A 22,382-nucleotide genomic window follows, 5' to 3' on the forward strand; every position below is an offset into this window, starting at 1 on the left:
GGTGCGTTGTCTTGGTGGACCAACACTTTTTTCTTCTTCATATGGGGCCGTTTTGCCGCGATTTCGACCTTCAAACGCTCCAATAACGCCATATAATAGTCACTGTTGATGGTTTTTCCCTTCTCAAGATAATCGATAAAAATTATTCCATGCGCATCCCAAACAGAGGCCAATACTTTGCCAGCGGACTTTTGAGTCTTTCCACGCTTCGGAGACGGTTCACCGGTCGCTGTCCACTCAGCCGACTGTCGATTGGACTAAGGAGTGTAGTGATGGAGCCATGTTTCATCCATTGTCACATATCGACGGAAAAACTCGGGTGTATTACGAGTTAACAGCTGCAAACACCGCTCAAAATCATCAAGACGTTGTTGTTTTTGGTCAAATGTGAGCTCGCGCGGCACCCATTTTGCACAGACCTTCCGCATATCCAAATATTGATGAATGATATGACCAACACGTTCCTTTGATATCTTTAAGGCCTCTGCTATCTCGATCAACTTCATTTTACGGTCATTCAAAATCATTTTGTGGATTTTTTTTTTGATGTTTTCGTCGGTAACCACCTCTTTCGGTGGTTCCTCCGTGCTCGTTTTACCACGCTTGAATTTTGCATACCAATCAATTATTGTTGATTTCCCTGGGGCAGAGTCCGGAAACTCATTATCAAGCCAAGTTTTTGCTTCCACCGCATTTTTTCCCTTCAGAGAACAGTATTTTATCAAAACACGAAATTCCTTTTTTCCATTTTTTTCACAATAACAAAAGTTGCTTCACAAAAGACGCTCTATCTCACAAACTAATTGACTTACAGACGTCAAAATTTGACACGAATCATTGGTACTATATAAAAATAATATGCATTTAATACTAGCGACGCCATCTATGTGTCAGACCGGGGACGTTTCAGCCAACCTGTTATTTTGCAGGAAGCACATATATTATTGGATACTGCCGAAACATTATTATGTTTGTTTTAAGTGAACATATTATATGCTTGGGAGCATTATGAGCCCAAAAATATTATATGCTTGGAAGAATTTTTCCCAAAAAAATTTTTCTCATTCCCTCATATAATTTTCACTTCCACGAATTTTTTAGTTCTTGACACCATTTCCTGTAATATTGAAGAAATTATTAAATTTTATAAATTTTTTAATTTTTACCTTTCGCCTGGACGGAGAATCGAACCGAGGACCCTACAGTTTGTAAGCCAACACACTATCCACTGGGCTACGTTCGAGGGCAGTTCGGAAACTTCTTAGGCTAGCAGAAAAAGAGCAGTACAAACAGAAAAAAGTTAAGTGTTTTGGAAACTTCCATCTCTGTTATGAACACGTGTTAAATTTTGTTTCGGTTTGGCAACTCCTTCATATAGAAACAGGTGTTCAAAAAAGACGCATCCGCAGTTTTTTACACTGGAAGAATTAGAAATGCGTGCTGTCATTAAATATTTACATAAAAAAGGTTTATCGGGACAAGAAATTCATAATGATATGGTGAATGTCTTAGGTGAAAGTGATCCTTCATATGCAACAGTAAAAAATTGGGTTGCTGAATTTAAACGTGGTCGTACAAGCATTGAAGATGAACCACGTAGTGGACGTCCAAAAACAGCAACAACAACAGAAATTGTAGCCAAAGTGCATGATATGGTATTAAATGATCAACGAATAAAAGTGCGTGAAATTGCTAATATCATGGGCATCTCAAATGATCGAGTCCATTTAATTTTGCATGAAGAACTACAGATGAAAAAGTTTTCTGCAAGATGTGTGCCACATTTGTTAACAGTCGATCAAAAATGCATAAGAATGAACATTTCTCACGCTTGTTTGGATCGTTTTAAGCGAAATAAAATAAATTTTAAGCGTCGTTTCATAACTGTTGATGAGACATGGATCCATCACTATACTCCAGAGATAAAAGAACAATCCAAACAATGGACTGAAGCTAGAGGAAGTGCCCCAAAGAAGGCAAAAACAATTCAATCGGCTGGTAAGGTTATGGCAACGGTTTCTTGTGACTTCAAAGGTATTTTATTGATTGCCTATCTGCAAAAGGGTAAAACAATAAATTCAGAGTACTATTGTAACCTTTTGGATCAATTAAATACACAAATTCGAAAAAACGTCCTGGCTTACAACACAAAAAAATATTTTTTTTTTAATTAAAGTACGAGTTGCTTAACCACCCACCTTATTCTCCTGATTTGGCTTACAGTGACTTTTACTTGTTCTCAAATCTAAAAAAACCTTGCTGGCAAGTGTTTTACCTCAAATGAAGATGCAATTACAGTTGTAAACCATTATTTTGAAGACCTTGAGGAAAACGATTTTTAATCAAGGGATAGAATTGCTAGAAAAGCGTTGGACTAAGTGTATTGAAGTTTCAGGAGATTATATTGAAAAATAAAAATATTTTTGAACAAGTATATACGGCCGTAAGTTCGGCCAGGCCGAATCTTATGTACCCTCCACCATGGGTTGCATAGAAACGTGTACTAAAGACTGTCATCCACAATCGAATTACTTGGGTTGTGGTATCTTAAAACTTCTTAACATCGTTTTCTAAATTGTGAGTTAGTCCATACGTGGTAGAGAGCCAGAATTGAAATATGGGGATCGCTTATATGGGGGCTATATACAATTATGAACTTGATATGGACCAATTTTTGTGTGATTGGAGATCGATTTATCTGAGGGCTATATATAACTATAGACCGATATGGACCTAGTTAGGCATGGTTGTTGACGGCCACATACTAGCACAATGTACCAAATTTCAACTGACTCGGATGAAACTTGCGACTCCAAGAGGCTCCAAAACCAAATCTCGGGATCGGTTTATATGGGGGCTATATATGAATATGGACTGATATGGACCACTTTTGGCATGGCTGTTAGATATCATATACTACCATCACGTACCAAATTTCAACCAGATCGGATGAATTTTGCTTCTCCAAAAGGCACCGACGGTCAAATCTGGGGATCGGTTTATATGGGGGCTATATATAATTATGGACTGATATGAACCAATTCCTGTACGGTTGTTGGATACCATATACTAACATCACGTACCAAATTTCAACCGAATCGGATGAATTTTGCTCTTCCAAGGGGCTCCGGAGGTCAAATCTGGGGATCGGTTTGTAAGGGGGCTATATATAATTACGGACCGATTTCGACCAATTTTTGCATGGGTGTTTGAGGCCATATATTACACCATGTACCAATTTTCAACTTAATCAGATGAATTTTTTTCTTCCAAGAGGCTCCGGAGGTCAAATCTGGTGATCGGTTTATATGGGGGCTATATATAATTATTAACCGATGTGGACCAATTTTTGCATAGTTGTTAGAGACCATATACTTACATCATGTACCAAATTTCAGCCGGATCGGATGAAATTTGCTTCTCTTAGAGGCTCCGCAAGCCAAATCAGGGATCGGTTTATATGGGGGCTATACCTAAAAGTGGACCGATATAGCCAATTTTCAATACCATCTGACCTACATCAATAACAACTACTTGTGCCAAGTTTCAATTCGACAGCTTGTTTCGTTCGGCAGTTAGCGTGATTTCAAATGACGGTCGGACGGACATGCTTAGATCGACTCAGAATTTCACCACGACCTAGAATATATATACTTTATGGGGTTTTAGAGCAATATTTCGATGTGTTACAAACGGAATGACAAAGTTGATATGCCCCCCATCCTACGGTGGAGGGTATAAAAACTAATTATTCTTTTTCATTGATAGCCTAAGAAGTTTCCGAACCGCCCTCGTATCTGTTATGGTCACCAATAGACAATTATCGTTATAAGTTACATTTATAAAGCATTGTTGCGGCGCTCACGAGCCGATGCAAACAAAACACTATTTAACAGAAACATACATTTGTTTGCACGAATTCCATTTGAATTCTTCTTACTACTCTTATCGTCCCATTTGTTTCTCGCAGCCCGTAAAGGAAGCACAACATCCTTTCCATAAATTGTGTTTTACATTGTCTCTATAAATATATAAAGATAGAGGGGATAACGTTCGTTACGGGAAGCGTGCACCTTCTTTAGGCAGTGCATCTACCTCATGATTACCCATTATTTCATAATATCCAGGTACCAAGCACAGATTAATATTAAGCCGTTCATGAGAGCTCCAAGCTCTCTAGGACAATGGTTGATTACCTTCGATGTTATGTTTAAATTACCCAAGGTCTTTATTGCTGCATGACTGTCGATCAAGAAGCGGATATCACCTCGGAATATAGGTCTCATCAACAGGAGTTCTGCAGCTTTTACAATGGCAATAAAAAATGTTGCATCCGCCTTCAAACGTTTTTCAATCCATCCATATAAATCTTAAGATTTTCAAAATTTATCCTCTATTAGAGATAATCGATTTCAACTTGTCTTCATATACATGTCGAGTAGCCATATAGTCTGTCAGACATGTCACCCATAGATAGCTTCTGGTCTTATAACTGCTGTAAAAAGCCAGTGAAAGACAGAGCGTTTCATTCTCCAACGTTCCACAATCGGCTTCTGCATACAGTGCCGCATAGGTCGACCTTAGGCGAACAGTTGAGTTTAGTCTGGAGCCTAGGACGACTCTCAACAACTTAGCCGATTTTGAGAGACGAATGTGCCGGATATAAATAAGGCGATCTGGAACGGTACAATTTATCGGAAGGGTGAAAACTACAGAAAGAGAGTAGAACAATAATAGGAGGGGCCGTGGGAATTATGACCGGGCACCTAGAGTTGAAGGCACATCTGGGCTGAATAGGAGCGGCGGATGAACGAGTTAGAACACACAACAATCCAGATATTTTCTTAGGTTTATGTCAGCCCATAAGAGACAGGGAAACTTGAATCCTCTTTTCAATCCAATAATTTACATTACCACAATTTTTCCACGAGTGTAATTGTCTCAAACCTCTTCATTCATGTCATGCTCAAGTCATTAAGAAGCTCTTCATATAGTTAAAATAGTGCCAACACTAATACTTCATCAGGAAAAACCTAAAACCAAGCAACAACACCACTTAACACTTTTCGAACTTCTTAATAAAGCTTAAAAGGATCAGAATGGAAGACGGAGAATTTGAATGTATAGCAAATTTATAGGGATTTCTTTTCATTGCTTACTATTGCCGTTAGTACAGTGCATTAGGAAAGCATGTTATAGACAAACTTAGATCATCAAAGTTTATTGTGTTACCGCTTTTTATGAAAGACAATTGTCAGATAGAAAATTTTAGCTAACATATATTTCCCACAATACGGCAAAAATACCATCGGGATTTCCCCCTCACCAAATATTTCAGCAATACCAAAATAGACAAAACAAGTATATACGGCAGTAAGTTCGGACAGGCCGAATCTTATGTACCCTCCACCATGGATTGCATAGAAACTTGTACTAAAGGCTGTCATCCACAATCGAATTACTTGTGTTGCGGTAACACTTGCCGATGGTAAGGTATCTATAGAAATATGTTAGGTTAGGTTAGGTTAGACTATTCAGTCCATTAGACTATTCACTTAGACTATTCAGTCCATTGTGATACCACAGTGCTGAACTTCTCTCTTATCACTGAGTGCTGCCCGATTCCATGTTAAGCTCAATGACAAGGGACCTCCTTTTTATAGCCGAGTCCGAACGGCGTTCCACATTGCAGTGAAACCATTTAGAGAAGCTTTAAAACCCTCAGTAATGTCACCAGCATTACTGAAGTGGGATAATCCAACGTTGAAAACTTTTTGGAGTTCGGTCGTAGCAGGAATAGAATCCAGGACCTTGTGTATGCAAGGCGGGCATGCTAACCATTGCGCCACGGTGGCTCCCATCAATAGAAATAAAATTTGGACAAAATTTTCTACAGAAATAAAACCTTGACAAAATTTTGTATAGTAATAAAATTTTGACAAAACTTTCTATCGAAATAAAATTTTGGTAGAATTTTTTTTTGGGGGTCGGCTATATATAACTATAGACCGATATGGACCCAGTTTGGCATGGTTATTAGCGGCCATATACTATCGCAATGTACCAAATTTCACAACGTACAAAATTTCATCCGGATCGGATGAATTTTGCTCCTCCAAGAGCTCCGGAGGTCAAATCTGGGGATCGGTTTAAATGGGGGCTACATAGAATTATTGACCGATATTGACCATTTTTTGCATGGTTGTTAGAGACTATACACCATGTACCAAATTTCAGTCGGATGGGATGACATTTTCTTCTCTTAGAGGCTCCGCAAGCCAAATCGGGATATCGGTTTATATGGTGGCTATATATAATTATGGACCGATGTTGGCCAATTTTTGCATGCATGTTAGAGACCATATACTAACACTATGTACCAAATTTCAGCCGGATCGGATGAAATTTGCATTTCTTAGAGGCTCCGCAAGCCAAATCTGGGGATCGGTTTATATGAGGGCTATATATAATTATGGACCGATTTGGACCAATTTTTGCATAGTTGTTAGAGACTATATACTTGCACCATGTACCAAATTTCAACCGAATTGGATGAATTTTGCTCATCCACGAGGCTCCGGAGGTCAAATCTGGGGATCGGTTAATATGGGGGCTATATATAATTATGGACCGATGTAGACCAACTTTTGCACGATTGTTAGAGACCATATACTAACACCATGTACCAAATTTCAGCCGGATGGGATGAAATTTTCTTCTCTTAGAGGCTCCGCAAGCGAAATCGGCAGATCGGTTTATATGGGGGCTATATAATTATGAACCGATATGAACCAATTTTTGCATAGTTGTTACAGACCATATACTTACACCATGTACCACATTTCAGCTGAATCGGATGAATTTTGCTCATTTTAGAGGCTTCGCATATGGCCCAATTGCAATACTATCCGACCTACATAAATAACAACTACTTGTGCCAAGTTTCAAGTCGATAGCTTGTTTCGTTCGGAAGTTAGCGTGATTTCAACAGACGGGCGGACGGACATGCTTAGATCGACTCAGAATTTCACCACGACCTAGAACAGAGCTTCCCAAACCAATTTGCTTCGCGCCCCCCAAAAAATGTATTAATTTCGTTGCGCCCCCCAACCCAAACAAACAAAAATAAATATTAACTAAAGCTGAAAATATGATTAACAATAATTAATTAAATAATTAAAAATAGAAATAAAAATGTTTATGAATATTAATATAAAAGAGTTTATCAATTAGTGGGAAATTTGGCAATTGTTCCTTTCATTTGCTAGATCTTTAATATTTGGTACTATTACTGATAAAGTACGCTTTAAATCAGTTTCAACATGAAGGCAAGACAGATATTTTGACTTTATGTCTAAAAGTAACGAAAATGATTTCAAAATTTGTAAAATGTGTGAAAATACAAAAGTGCCTAGCAAAAAAAAATGGAATTTCTTCTAAAGGCACAACAAAAAGTGCTTCCACAGATGTTCTTTATTTTAACTGCACAGGAAGTTCATTTGAGTCAATTTTTTATAACTCGCTTTTTTCACATTTTTAATGGGAAATTTAAAGTTTTATTGATTCAAATGGGTTAAAAACAGATTAAAAATTAATAAAATAGTGCAAATTATTTAAATTTTGCCGAAAAAAGCTAAATCCTTTCTAGAAAAAATGCGAAGTTTTGAAAATAGTTGATGTCAAACGTTCCAGACAAGCGTTATAATGCATTAAAAATAATAAAAAAATTTTTAAAAATTATTTATTCGTCAAAATATCAAAAAATTTCTTAATTCACATCCAAATCACTGGATTCGCATCACACCTTAAGAAGTGATGCAAATTCAGTGCAACGGCTGTTGAAATGGTGGACATCCATCCTATGACAAACCCATGTTAAAATCATCGCTTCTGCGCCAATTTTGCACCGCTTCCGGATCCAAAAAGAACATTTTCACTACTTTTTTGGCGACGCTTTTTTGCTGGGTGGGTACTGGTTCTGATATTTTAGCAAGAAATGTAGCCGTTGCAAATAAAGTGAACGACTAATAAATGAACACATGGAAATGTTCGAATGGTATGCTCTTTTGTAATATATTATTGATGTTTTGTTGAACTTAACAATTAGCGTTGTTTTAACAGATTTAATGATACAAAACCTGCTCAACCAAAAATGACGCTTCGCCCCCCCTCCCCCTGGAACCTCGTGGTGCCCCCCTAGGGGGGCGCGCCCCCCATTTGGGAAGCTCTGACCTAGAATATATATATATATATACTTTATGGGGTCTTAGAGCAATATTTCGATGTGTTACAAACGGAATGACAAAGTTAATATACCCCCCATCCTATGGTGGAGGGTATAAAAATTAAATATAGTTAAGATTTTTATACAATAACATTTGAATGTGTCATAATTCAATGACCTCGTCATATCCATAAATCGCTTGTACATTGGTGCGAATGCTTGATTTGCTAGTAATCACTTATCCGCTCTCTCTCTCTCTCACCCCATAATCATAGTAATGGCAAAAATTTCGCAATATTACCTATAGCTACTACACACACTCACACATATTCATGCCCAAGGCACACGATATGCAGATTTTTGTGACCACTAGGATGTGTGTGCTCTAGAGTGTATAAATGAGTGTTACGAAAAGTTTTCACGTCACTATTTCAATTTTCTCGTACTCTCAAGAACTTTACGAACTTTGTTTTGAGTGAGTAGCCTAGCTGGGAATGTTGGTTGCATGTGTTTGAGTGTGTGTATGTCATTACGCGTGGTAGTAGGGTTTGCATTGTGTTCGAGTTCATTGACCAAGCCACGACATGTGGTTGTTTGATTTCCCGCTCTCCCAATACACAGTCAGCCAGTTCTAACATATGTGAGAAGTTGATTTTAGATTTTTCTGTTTAGATTACAGTGCATTTTTTTACGGCGCACGTGTGTGTGTGTGTTTATTAAAGGGTTTTTATTGTTGGTATTTTTCTAAGTAACAAGTATACTTATTTGGTACAACAACACCACATGGTAAACACCGACAATTGTTATTGTTGTTGCATTATATGTTCTGGTGGAATAATAAAATGTTGGTAAACATAAGAGTGTAAAATACTAGCTAATGTTTCTCAAATGCCAGCCACAAGGTGCTTAGATTCGAACAACAGCTCTAAAAAATGTATCGCTCGTAAAGTAGACGATTTAATTGCTAAGGTGAGTAATTAGCAATAAAATGAATTCGAATAAACAGTACTGGGATAAGAAATACCCATTAATATCTTCGATCTCATGAAATGAGTCCATTATTTGATGAGCAGAATGTTCTAAAAATCCCAATTGAATTTACTTAAGTGTAGATTTGTAAGCAATTTAGATCGCGTTATCTTAGTACCCTTCAATTTTCACTAAAAATTTTCTATTAAGTTTAAACTATTTATAAAGAATTGCATTAACGATCTTCTAATTTAAATTTAAATTTAAATTAAAAAGCTGATTTGGAAATTTTTAATTTCCTTGAAAGTGATATAAGAGGTAAATAGTTTGGGAATCGGAACCTTTGATATGAAGGTAAGGTTAATTTTTCTCTTTCGTGGGAAATACGTAGATGACACGAAGTATTATGAATTCAAATGACTTTAGTTTCTTTTTACACCCACCACCATAGAATGGTGATGGGAGTATAATAAGTTTATTATTACGTTTGTAACACATCGAAGTACCAATTTCCGACTTTGTGAAGGACAGACGGACATGGCTATATCGACTCAGGAGCCCACCCTGAGCATTTTTGCCAAAGACACCATGTGTCTATCTCGTCTCCTTCAGGGTGTTGCAAACATATGCACTAACTTATAATACCCTGTTCCACAGTGTGGTGCAGGGTATAAAAATACCAAATAAATGTGACAGACATACTTTTCTTCTGTACACTGACAAAAATATTGACCTAATATGGAAGATTATGCAACTTTAGGACTCGAAATTTACGCAATGTTAAGGACTCTCTGCTAAAGTTGTAGATCTTTGAAGTAAGGCAAATTTTCCTTAAAATAAAGGAAAATATTTTTAATTTAAAGAAATCGTCTTTAACTCAACTGACTTATTGAATCTTTAAATTTAAGATAATATCGCTTCAAATATAGGCTAACAACTATTTTAAGGATTTGCATCTTTGGTTTAAAGTTTTTTAGCATTAAGAAAACTGTTTTTACTTTGGAGTATTTGCCATAATTTGGATTTTGAAATTGGAATTTGTTTGTTCATAAATACCTTTATTAATATATCACTAAAAGAGAATAAAAATTCGATGAATGAGATCTGTATCCAATTTTAATTTTATTGGTCCTAGATTTAAAGCCAGGGAGATCCGTCAAAAATGTCTTTATTTTAAAGAAGCTGCATTTTTGGCTCGGAATCAATACCAAAATCCTTAAGGGAAGGTCAAAATCTTTGGATCCAAGTAAACTTTTTTTGAGTGTAGGTTAAGGTACCCCTGTAGTTTAGTCAACGCATGGTTTTATGTTGAAATCAAAACAACAATAAAAATACTATTTCTATAGAAAAATTTTCCAAAATTTTACTTCTATAGAATTTTTGTCGAAAATCTTCTTTATAAAGAAACATTTTCCAAAATTGTATTTCTATAGAAAATGTTGTCCCAATTTCATTTTTATAGAAAATTTTGTCAACATTTTATTTTTATAGAAAATTTTGGCAAAATGTTATTTCCATAGAAAATTTTGTCAAAATTTCTTTTCTATAGAAAATTTTGTCAAAATTTCTTTTCTATAGAAAATTTTGTCAAAATTTCTTTTCTATAGAAAATTTTGTCAAAATTTCTTTTCTATAGAAAATTTTGTCAAAATTTTATTTCTATAGAAAATATTGTCAAAATTTTATTTCTATAGAAAATTTTGTTAAAATTTTATTTCTATAGAAAATTTTGTCAAAATTTTATTTCTACAGAAAATCTTGACAAAATTTTATTTCTATAGAAAATCTTGACAAAATTTTATTTCTGTAGAAAATCTCGTCAAAATGTTATTTCTATAGAAAATGTTTAAAAATTTTTATTTTATTTCTATAGAAAATCACGTCAAAATTTTATTTCTATAGAAAATCTTTACAAAATTTTATTTCTATAGAAAATTTTTTCAAAATTTTATTTCTATAGAAAGTTTGTCAAAATTGTGGAGCCACCATGGTGCAATGGTTAGCATGCCCGCCTTGCATACACTAGGTAGTGGGTTCGATTCCTGCTTCGACCGAACACCAAAAATTTTTTTCAACTGGGGATTATCCCACCTCAGGAATGCTGGTGACATTTCTGAGTGTTTCAAAGCTTCTCTGAGTGGTTTCACTGCAATGTGGAACGTCGTTCGGACTCGGCTATGAAAAGGAGGTCCCTTATCATTGAGCTTAACATGGAATCGGGTAGCACTCAGAGATAAGAGAGAAGTTCACCAGTGTGGTATCACAATGGACTGAATAGTCTAAGTGAGCCTGATACATTGGGCTGCCACCTAACCTAACTCCTTGGCTTTTTCCAGCCTACTTTTTTGTGCATCGGTGACCTCTTTGACTGTTTGTAACTTCAAAGGCTTTTGTTCAAGCTCAGATTTTATCATGTCTTTCATGCGTTTTCCCGATATGTTCAGCTCATGAGATAGTTTTCTACCACGGCGACGTGGATTTAGTTCAAATCTGGCCTTCACTTTTCGCATCATCTCTGGCGTCCACTTTTTGGATGCGATACAACACTGTCACAGTAACGAGCAATGGTACGAGAAAGATTTATTCACTTATAAATGGTTGAGGGCTCCAACGATAGCTACTCATTCTTGAAATCCTTCACGAATAACTATATTTCTGAATGCAAGAGGTCAAAATGCTTTTGTAAGCATGTAAACAATAAAATTAAATATCACTGGAATACATCTGTTGGCGCCCTCTTGTTCTTAAGTAAAAACAAATGAGCAAAATACGTAAAGAAAGCTATAGGTATAGTGGCAGCCCGATATTTCAGGCTCACTTATGGTGTTTTCTTTTCTGAAAAAAGTGCTTTGCCTTCATTTTGTCTGTACAGAATGCGCATTTTTAAAATGTTACCAGAAACCTAAAAAAATGCTATCATTTCAGCGGGCAGAAAAGAATTCAAAGAAGGAAACAGGGCAATCGCAGCACTCTCGTTTGTTGGCAGTGCTGAAAATGCCCGTAATTTGCCTCTATGCGTGGCGCTATTTTCACAACAGAATTCGAAGCCTTTTCGCACTTTTGCCTGTTTTTTTAGAAAAGAACCTAAAGAGTACATTTTCCGGGCAAAAAAAGTGTGCATTTTTTACAAGAAAAGAAAACGCCATTAGATTGTTCAGCATAAAGATGTTGCCCGAGATCTCCTGAAATATTGGCCATGATCACCAACATTCCATATACGATAATAAAATTCTTTTCAATGATTCCAAGAAATGACAACTTTTCCTCCAACTTACCGGCCAAGACTTAATGTATTAATTCCATTTAATTAAATAAAAATATTAACTCTCCCTCTCTTTCTCTCTCTCTCTCTCTTCCAGAGCTTCGTCATACCGGTTAATGTGAGAGTGATCGATATAAACGATAATGCTCCCCAATGGGTTGGTACGCCATATACTCTCACACTTTCCGAGGTTACGGTACCGGGTACTAGGATATTACAAGGAGCCAAAGCAGAAGATGCCGATCAACAAGGACCCTTCTCCACGGTAGAATACCAGGTGCTACCGGGACCATTTTCAGAATATGTACAATTCTTGAATCCCTTAGAAGGTACTCTGGTGCTAAAGAAACCTTTGGACTATGAACAAATGCAAAACTTTACAGTACAATTGAGGGCACAGGATCAAGGAACACCACCCAAATTCTCAGACACCATACTCAGGGTGGTCATAACAGATGCCGATGATCAAAATCCGAAATTTTTACGAGAAACCTATAGTGCAGATTTACCTGTCGATGGTAGACCAGGAGATTTACGTATAAGACCTGAACCATTGAAAGCTATCGATCAGGATGAAGGCATATGTGCCCCAATACAGTATTCAGTGATACAATCTCAAGATACCAAATATTTTCGTATACATCCTCACAATGGAGTCATTACCCTACTGACACCTATAGGTTATACAGATTTGACCAATGGTGCCACCTTGGTTGTTAAGGCAACCCAAGTAGATAATCCCGATCGTTATGCTTTGGCAACGGTCACCTTATCCCGGCCAGGAGTGAATACTCACAGTGATCTGAGTGCTTTGAGTTTTGTACAAAAGAAATTCTTTATGCGTATCAGAGAGGATACAGCTGTGGGTAATCGGATTTTGGCATTGCCCACCAATAAACCGGGAAAGCATTTGAAATACACCATACCAGATCCCGTGAATGCAGAATTCTTCAATGTTGGCTCTCTGGGAGAGGTGATCTTGGCTAAGCCCTTGGATTATGAGAAAATGACCAAGCATGATTTTCAAGTTTATGCCACAGATGGAATGACCAATACCACAGCGGAAATAACCTTGGAAGTTATCGATGTTAACGACTGGGAGCCAAGATTTCGCGAGACCCACTATGAATTCGTGGTGCCCAAAAGTGTAAGTATGCTCATGGGCAATAAATCAAATCAAGTAGAAATTTTGTTTTTTTTTTTTTTTTCATTTCCACAGCAAACTTTGCAAGCCCGAACAGAGTCCTTGGAGGGGGTGGTCATTGGAAAAGTCGAAGCAGCCGATGGAGATCGCAATGATAAGCTTGAACTATCCCTAAGGGGTCAACATGCAGGGCTTTTCGAAATCGATAATACTGGAAATATTTACATGAGACCCGAGCAGTTACAATCCCTAAATGAATCCACTATCCATTTAATAGCAATTGCCACAGATACAGGAGTCCCACCACGCAGTACATCGGTGCCAGTTTCAGTGACCATGGAAGGTGTTGCCGTGGCCCAGGCTTTCTGGAGCAATAGCATTTTGGGCATGTTTGCCATTATAGTTGCTCTCTTCGTTCTAATCATATTGGCATTGACCTGTTACATTGTCCATTACAAGAGTAAAACGCGAAAAACCTCTCCTACATTGGGCCGTAATAGGGTCCATAGTCATGGTCACAGTACCGTGTCATCGGCAAATTTGGTTACCCACGAAAAAGTGGTGGGTAATGGCAATGGAGCTACAGTGACAAGTGGTAATGTATCCGTATTACATATGAAACATAATGGCAACATTTCTATGGCAAATCCCATAGGAAATGGTGGATATCATCCGGCCAGCAGCAATATGGGTCTGGGTGCTTCAGCCATGTTAGCAGCAAGTTTGGAAAGAGAACGAGAGAGGGAGAGGCAGCGTGAGAACTATGCAGCCACTGTGAGAAGTAAGTATATGCACTATGGTCAAAAATATCATATACGAGGGTTACCTTTTATATTTCGGGATTGGGCATCCTTAATGCTGCAATCTGCCAACTGTAGTAAAGTTTGACATTTTTGAGGTTATACACCCAAAGAAGGAATATGATCACCCCAATCATATTTCAGGAGCAAAATGTTATTTTTGGACGGTGAACATGGAACATGTTTGTTGCAATCATTATATTATTTTCTCGAAAATTTTGTATTTGATTTCGGTAACCAGGTATATGTTTGTCGAGAAAACAACATTTTTGTTACAAAAATGTTCTATGTTCATCGTCCAAAAATAACATATGACAATAAATATTTAGTTAACCGAGGAAATGTCCATTAAATAATAAAAAAAAACTATTATCTTTCTCCCATACAGGTATAGTCTCGAGAGCTTCAGCAAATGGTCAGCTCTATGAAGAGGATGAACTTGAACATGACTCACTATCACATTCCACACCACATTCAGCCGATAATAACAATAAGAAAAAAGCTTGGGAACCACCATCCACAGCAATGTCTCAACAGACTGGTATCACGACCATTACCTGTGCGAATGGTAGTGTTACAAATGTCGGAGTTAATGGAGCCTCCACAGCACATAGCAATTTAGTAACGTCGGATACAATGGGCTCATCCGAAAATAATTTAACGGTTTATTTTTGAAATAAACATTAAATAGAGAATTCAATCTTTAGAGTAAATAAAATATTTGTAAATATATATATTTGTAATTGGTTAAATTGTTTTCGATTATTTACTGTATGTATTTATTGTGTATATTTATAAGTATGTTCACATACTCCTCTCCTCCCATTCATATCGTATGGGTCATTCAGAGGAAGAAAAACTAATCCGGATTTTTGTTTTGTTTGAAATTCCAAAGCATCCCCCTATTAAAGATGGCGTTGGAAAACCAGCTGATCAATGCTGTTTTCTGAAGAATATTACAAATGTCATATACAAAAATCTAGGGTTGCCTTATGCTTAAAATTTCGTAATTAAAATATTTAGCGAAAATAAACAAACATCAATAAAAGTTTGAAAATGTATGTTACTTAAGTGTTAAGTTTTCTTTTAATTCCAACCGATATGTATCTTAAACTATTATGCATCACTATTACAAATGATGTATCACAGGCAGGTGATAACAGCTGATGTACATCCAGCTGCCAAAAACACAGTAATAGGGTTGCCACTATTACAAGAACTAACCGACGATTACCCATATCCGAAAGGAAACCTTTCGCTCGATTAAAACAACTGATGTTTAGTCATAAATTCATCGATTTTGAACATCACAGTAAACAAAAACATTTGTTTCGGATATGAGGAAATAGAGGCCGTTATGAGCCGTCCAGGCTATAACAGCCAATTTCTCATATCCAAAACGAATCCCTTCGTTCGTCTGAGGTGCCCAAAACAGCTGAATTTATAAAGGAAAATCACCTGTTTTTGGCATTTCAGTCAAACGAAAGCATTCTTTTCGGATATGAGATATTTGCTATATGTTTATCCGGCCGAAGAATTGTCGGAGGTACAAAATATCAATGTTCAATCACTTTTTTCAATAATGATATTAATTAAAATTATTACATCTTCATTGATTTGGATCATCTCTAATCTATGTTATTCTGAATGACCCATTAGTTTTTTCCCTACCCCCCATTTTCAATAGTTTTTAGTCATTATAATTAAGAAAGTTAATTATTTAAAAAATATCCGAAAGTTATTTAATGCGTAACAAAGTATTTTTTAGATATACCATAAATTTAAGCATTACTATATATACTCATTTATATTTATATAAAAAAATAAATTAAGGCTTACGACATATTATACTAGGGTACAATATATTCCATTTGTAAATCTTTAGCTTCCATTAGAAGAGATTTTTTGATGTGTTCTTTTTTAGAATTGTGTTTAAATTTTAAGACATACATAATTAAATAAATAAACTTATACTTAAAAATTTTCGGTACGAAATGTTTAATTATTCCAAAATAAAAATTCTACAACCATGAAAATTTGCATAATAATTACCCAGAGCAGAGAATGAAGCCGACTCATTTTTGTCGGCGGCGGCTGAGACTATTTTTTTTTTTGCCTCTAGCGGCGGTGGCTTGACAGCTAAGCCGATATAAATTGGTCAATTCGGCGGCGGACAATTATCCATTATAAAATCAATTTGAAGTCGGCGGCTTCATTCTCTGCCCTGGGCGCCATTAATTGTACACCAAATCCGACAAACAAATTTTCAGTTTTTTCATCGACGGTGTCCACGATTTTTCATAGAAAAAAGTCTGCTAAAACCAGCAGTCGATGTCTGCTGTTATATTTCTGTACTTCAGGGCCTAATGAACAACAATTTATAAAATTTTTAGGTTATAAATTTTTCCCCAAAGCATATTTAAGAACCAAAAGTAGTTTTTGGTGTATTTTTGCACTGTAATATACTTACAAGCTCCTAAATACGATCAGCAAACATTTTGTTTGCTGTTATGCCTCAATTTTATAAATATTCAGATTTTTGGTCAAATACTATAGATATTCATAAAATATTGTTTTAATTATGTTAGGATAGCTCCCAAGTTGACATTTTTATTTGTCTTGGCCAAATAAAACATGTTTTAGTGTAATCTAGCTTCAAAAATAGCAGGAAATGTTTGTATTTCACCAAACAGTGACTGCTGTCCCTTTTTCAGCAGACTTTCTGCTGTTTTACCAGACTTTTCTGCTGTCCCTACTAACAAATTTCTTTGGGTGTAAAGAAACATAATTTTGAATTAATTTTAGAGAAGAACAAAAAATAGGTTTGTTGCCAGAAAATAAAAAAATTAAATGCAAATTTTTAGATTTAAGCAAATATTTTCTCATTAATTCGCGGTTATATTTTAGTCGATATGAGCCGATATACCATTGCCAAAATCATTCGATTTCGAAAGCATTCATTTCCTATTTGAGCAATTAGATATAAAATCTTATCTGAAATATTTGCAAGGCAAAATAGTCAGGCATATTATTGCGAAGAAATAACCCTGTTTTGTGACCCCACCGTGGTGCAATGGTTAGCATGCGTACACAGGGCTGTGGGTTGAAACCCAGTTTCGACCAAACACCAAAACGTTTTTCAGCGGTGGATTATCCCACCTTAGTAATGCTGGTGACCAGGGTAGAGGTGTGCACGTGACACGAAATTTTCGTGATTCGTGCGTGAGTCGTGAGTCACGCTCATGACAACAGCGTGAGTGTGCTTGAGCGTGATTAACAATACAAAATGTCGTGCGTGAGCGTGAGTCACGAAAATAATATCTTCGTGTGTGTGCGTGTACACTCACGACAATATTCCTGCTCACCAACATAAAACGCTTAAAAGTTAAATTCAATTACAATTCTAGTGACACCTGAGATGTTAAGAGTTTAATAACACTCTCGATTTTAATGGCGACCGGACATATCGCCCAACGGACATTTCGCCCAAAATGATTTTTGGGCGTTATGACCTCCAATGGGGCGGTCACATCGCCCAATTTTAGTTTGGGCTTTATGTCCTCCCTCATCGCGGTCATATGTCCCAAAAATAGGCGGTCAAAACGCCCAATATTTTATGGGGAAAATAATGTCGGAATACAAATCAAAAACTGTCCTAAATGAAGTAGTTTTGATCCCTAATTTTGGTTAACTAAATACGTACGGTATTTAATTCAAAATGCCGTAACTAGAAAGACAGTGCAGATCTCGTGGTCTATAAGAAAATTAAGGAGAAAATGGTGCAAAACGCTCCACAAAGTCCCCAAGAACTTGCCAAATCAGAACATATGAGTGAATACTAAATGTGCGAAAGTGTGTCGGAAAAGATATTTTAGCAAACCACTATTATGGAAGCCGATTTGGCATACAGTCTCTTTGTGTTCCAACCCAGTAACTGAAATAATGAATGAATGAAATATAGATGATGGAGATGCTATTGTTTTATTGATGTCCCTTTTTCGATCGTTGTTAAATTCATCACATTCAGTTCGTCCTCAAATCCTAGCGACTTTCAGTTTATTATCTTGTTCTAAACATTAAAATTGGAAAGAGATGAGATGATCGACGTGCTGCGCGATTTTTTTCAAGTACCCATCAGCAGCACGTCGATCATCTCATCTGCCTCCAAATCGCGCGCGCGAATCCTTTTTTAAATTCATCACATTCAGTTCATCCTCACATTCTTGCAACTTTCGTTTTATTATCTTGTTCTAAACATTAAAATTGGGAAGAGATGAGATGATCGATGTGCTGCTGATGGGTACTTGAAATAAATCGCGCGCGCGATTTTTTTCACGTACCCATCAGCAGCACATCGATCATCTCTTCTCTTTCCAATTTTCAGTTTAAAATACATAATTTTCAATTCAGCATTTGTGTGGTTTGTTCAAAAGAAAAAAATTATCAATTTCCGAATTTTCATGTTTCATGCCACTTTAGCCGCTTTTCCATTTCAATCGTACGCTGAGAAGAAAAATGGTCAAAAATTCTGTTCCAGTCAAAAACAATTAAAACAAACGATGAAGCCAAGATATGCTAGTTTTACATCTTCTTCCAGCATATACAATAAAAGCAGGATTCGATATTTGTCAATAAGAGGCATATCTATCTATTAAATATTTAAAAAAAAAATTAATGGATAGATGAAGTAATCATATATAGCTTTTGAATGATTAAAAAAAAATTATTTTGTTATTTTAAACTATTGTTTATATTCAATTATATTCAAACGGTCATAACACCCACATTTTTTTATGGGGCTTATGACCGCGATGAGGGAGGACATAAAGCCCAAACTAAAATTGGGCGATGTGACCGCCCCATTGGAGGTCATAACGCCCAAAAATCAATTTGGGCGAAATGTCCGTTGGGGGATATGTCCGGTCGCCGATTTTAATAATGCTCATGTTTTCAGACACTTCGGTAAGGTAAATTAATTATAAAATTATTCGTGAATCACGATATTTTTCGTGATTCACGGTAGTTTTCGTGAGTCACGGTATTTTTTGTGAGTCACGACGTTTTCGTGCGTGAGTGTGCGTGAATACAAATTTTCTTTTCGTGAGTGTGCGTGAGCGTGAGTCCTACCAAAAAATATCGTGCGTGAGTGTGCGTGAGTATGATTTTTCTGTCGTGAGTGTGCGTGAGCGTGTGTAAACTATTACTCACGTGCACACCTCTAGACCAGGGTTGGCTTGTCGCAACCTGTGACTTTTGCGACATACATTTACGACGGTATAATACGTATGTCGCAAAAGTCTTAAACCTAGTGTTGAAAACCTAATTTGGAATTAAAGAAATTGTGAATATTTTTTGATTTAATTTAGTTAAGTTCCCCGATAAAATGTATGCAAAAATGCTTTATATGGTATTTATTCAAAAATCTACCAGATTTACATCTCTCAATCACAACTTAAAACTATTCTTGATTTTCGCGATCCATAATGTCGTTCCAAGCTTTAAATGTATCAACGAATGACTAGCTACTATATTGAAAAATTTTAATTAGTATGGGAAATTGGCTCTAATAAGCCAAAAAGTGATTTTATAAAATTCTTTCTAAACAGCAATACACTTATGCGCTTTACAGACTACCAGTTATTCCGGACGACAGTACTCGTGTCGAACATATCCCATATATTGTGCACACTATAAGTTAAGTCCGAAGGCATAATCGATATTAGGGCTGTTTTCTTTTTGCACTGGATACAACATTTGTATGGGCTATCCAGAACAACGTTGCACTGGTGTTCTATCCAGAACATCTCATCAGTGCAAGTCGCGCCGATCTTGCCAGATTGTGTTTCGATAATGTGACGCTTTATCGATTCACAATAGCACTTTATTGTGACTAATTTATCGAAAAACATGGAATTCAAAGTGGTATAGTGTCACAAATAATCGCAGCAGTAACTATTTATTATTAATTGGAGTATTTCATACATTAAAAATGCAAGATTTCACTTCTTTTCTGTTATTGTTTTCGAACATCTGATGACAGTGTTGCATATTTTGGGAGATGTCCTGGATAAACGAGTACTCTGTTTTCTTTTAGTCCTTCACGGCTAAGGGTATCCAGTGCTAAAAGAAAACAGCCCTACTGCTGAATGTTTATGGTATCGATAACACATTTACCGACTATTTAGTCATCGCCAACAAGTCGTATCGATCCGACACACTGTAAGATTCCTTACAAACACCGACATTCCGTCCGGAATAACTGATAGTCTGTAAAGCGCATTATGTAAGACTTAAGTAGTTTTCCTTCCTTCCAGTTTCTGCAGTAATTTGTCAAAGGTTATCTATGAGCGAGTACCGACCGTCACGTTTACGGCACCATCGAGTAGTTTATAGTAATTTTGGCTTCGAATTTCCAATTGAAATAACTCTATTCTCAAGTTTTTTAAACTCGTTAATAATTCTCTGAACATTCCTGAGAATTGAAACTTCTTCCCATATATCATCATCTTGGATATAATTCGTTGCCTATCTGAAGGGTCTGAAGTATTTGGAGTATGCGACGTTTGCTACTTTTTCTACATTTACGACGTGTTTGTGACGTTTACAACTTTGCGACAGTCGCAAACCTTAAAAAGTTTGATACAGACCATCTCTGCTGGTGACATTTCTGAGGGTTTCAAAGCTTCTCTATGTGGTTTCACTACGATGTGGAACGCCGTCCGGTTTCGGCTATAAAAAGGAGGTCCCTTGTCATTGAGTTTAACATAGAATCGGGCAGCACTCAGTGATAAGAGAGAAGTTCACCACTGTCGTATCACAATAGTGTAAGTGAACCTGAAATATCGGGCTGTCACTATACCTAACCTTGGGACCCCATTGACTGTGAAAAATGGCCATATTAGTTTTTCACAGATACGAACTTCGTACCGGGATTTAAACATGTTTACATATTTTGGTATACAATTTGCTTCATCTTCGGGAAATGGAATCTACTTTCCTTGGTGGGGTTCAAACAAATTAAACTGAAACCACTTAGAGAAGCTTTGAAAACCTCAGAAATGTCACCAGCATTACTGAGGTGGGATAATCCTCCGCTGAAAAATTTTTTGGTGTTCGGTCGAAGCACGATCTTGTGTATGCAAGGCGGCATGCTAACCATTGCACCACGGTGGCTCCATACGTGGTGTTAGTATATGGTCTCTAGCAACCATGCCACAATTGGTCCATATCGGTTCATAATTATATATAGCCCCCATATAAACCGATCTCCATATTTGACCTCCGGGGCCTCTTGAAGGAGCAAAATTCATCCTATCCGGTTGAAATTTGGTACATTTCGCTAGTGTATGGCTGATAACAACCATGCCAAAATTGGTCCGTATCAATCTATATTATATAGCCCCCAAATAAACCGATCCCCGAACACAGAAAAATCACGATTGCCACTCAAGCCAAAAATAATCTACCAATATTTTATTGCCATAGAAAAGTTTGTCAAAATTTTATTTCTATAGAAGATTTTGTCAAAATTTAATTTCTATAGAAAATTTTGTCAGAATTTTATTTCTGTAGAAAATTTTGTCAAAATGTTATTTCTATAAAAAATTTATGAAGCATTTCATAGTTGGAGAGGAATATTTTGCAAAATCTTCAAAATTTTCAAGAATTGTACCAATCTACCAATGTTGAGAACGCGATTTTCTCAACAATTTCTCAACTTGAATCTTACCCTAATCCTTTGAAAAACTGTTTGAAAAATTGTTGAAATTTAGCATTTTTCAAACGTTTGTGTTTATTGGGATATTTCAATCCTGGCTCTATAATACCGCACAAAAGTTCATATCGGTTCGTAATTATTTCTTCCGCATATATTTCGGTCAAGAACTGTATATATGCGTTTTTAATCGACCTTTCTATATCCCGCATGGACTAACTTACAATTTAGAGGATGATGGTAAGAAGTTTTAAGATGCCTTCCCATCG

At 36.5% G+C, this 22,382-nt stretch overlaps 1 protein-coding gene across 2 annotated transcripts in view; it reads left to right on the forward strand.

Annotated features, from left to right (window-relative positions):
* The window catches only part of Cad96Cb (protocadherin Fat 4-like Cad96Ca), a 100,254-nt gene extending 84,037 nt beyond the window's left edge, over positions 1-16,217 (forward strand). Inside the window, exons 4-7 of one of the 2 annotated variants that reach the window (XM_075290610.1) lie at positions 12,553-13,602; positions 13,675-14,194; positions 14,255-14,380; positions 14,788-16,217. In XM_075290610.1, the coding sequence (XP_075146725.1) occupies positions 12,553-13,602; positions 13,675-14,194; positions 14,255-14,380; positions 14,788-15,074 (1,983 nt within the window). In that variant the 3' untranslated portion in view covers positions 15,075-16,217. Of the gene's footprint in view, positions 1-12,552; positions 13,603-13,674; positions 14,381-14,787 lie in introns of both variants that reach the window. The other variant, XM_075290609.1, reaches the window with a different exon arrangement.
* The last annotated feature ends 6,165 nt before the right edge of the window (positions 16,218-22,382 follow it).

The sequence above is a fragment of the Haematobia irritans genome, chromosome 1 (assembly GCF_050003625.1).
Source record: "Haematobia irritans isolate KBUSLIRL chromosome 1, ASM5000362v1, whole genome shotgun sequence".
In the NCBI taxonomy this organism is placed as follows: domain Eukaryota; kingdom Metazoa; phylum Arthropoda; class Insecta; order Diptera; family Muscidae; genus Haematobia; species Haematobia irritans.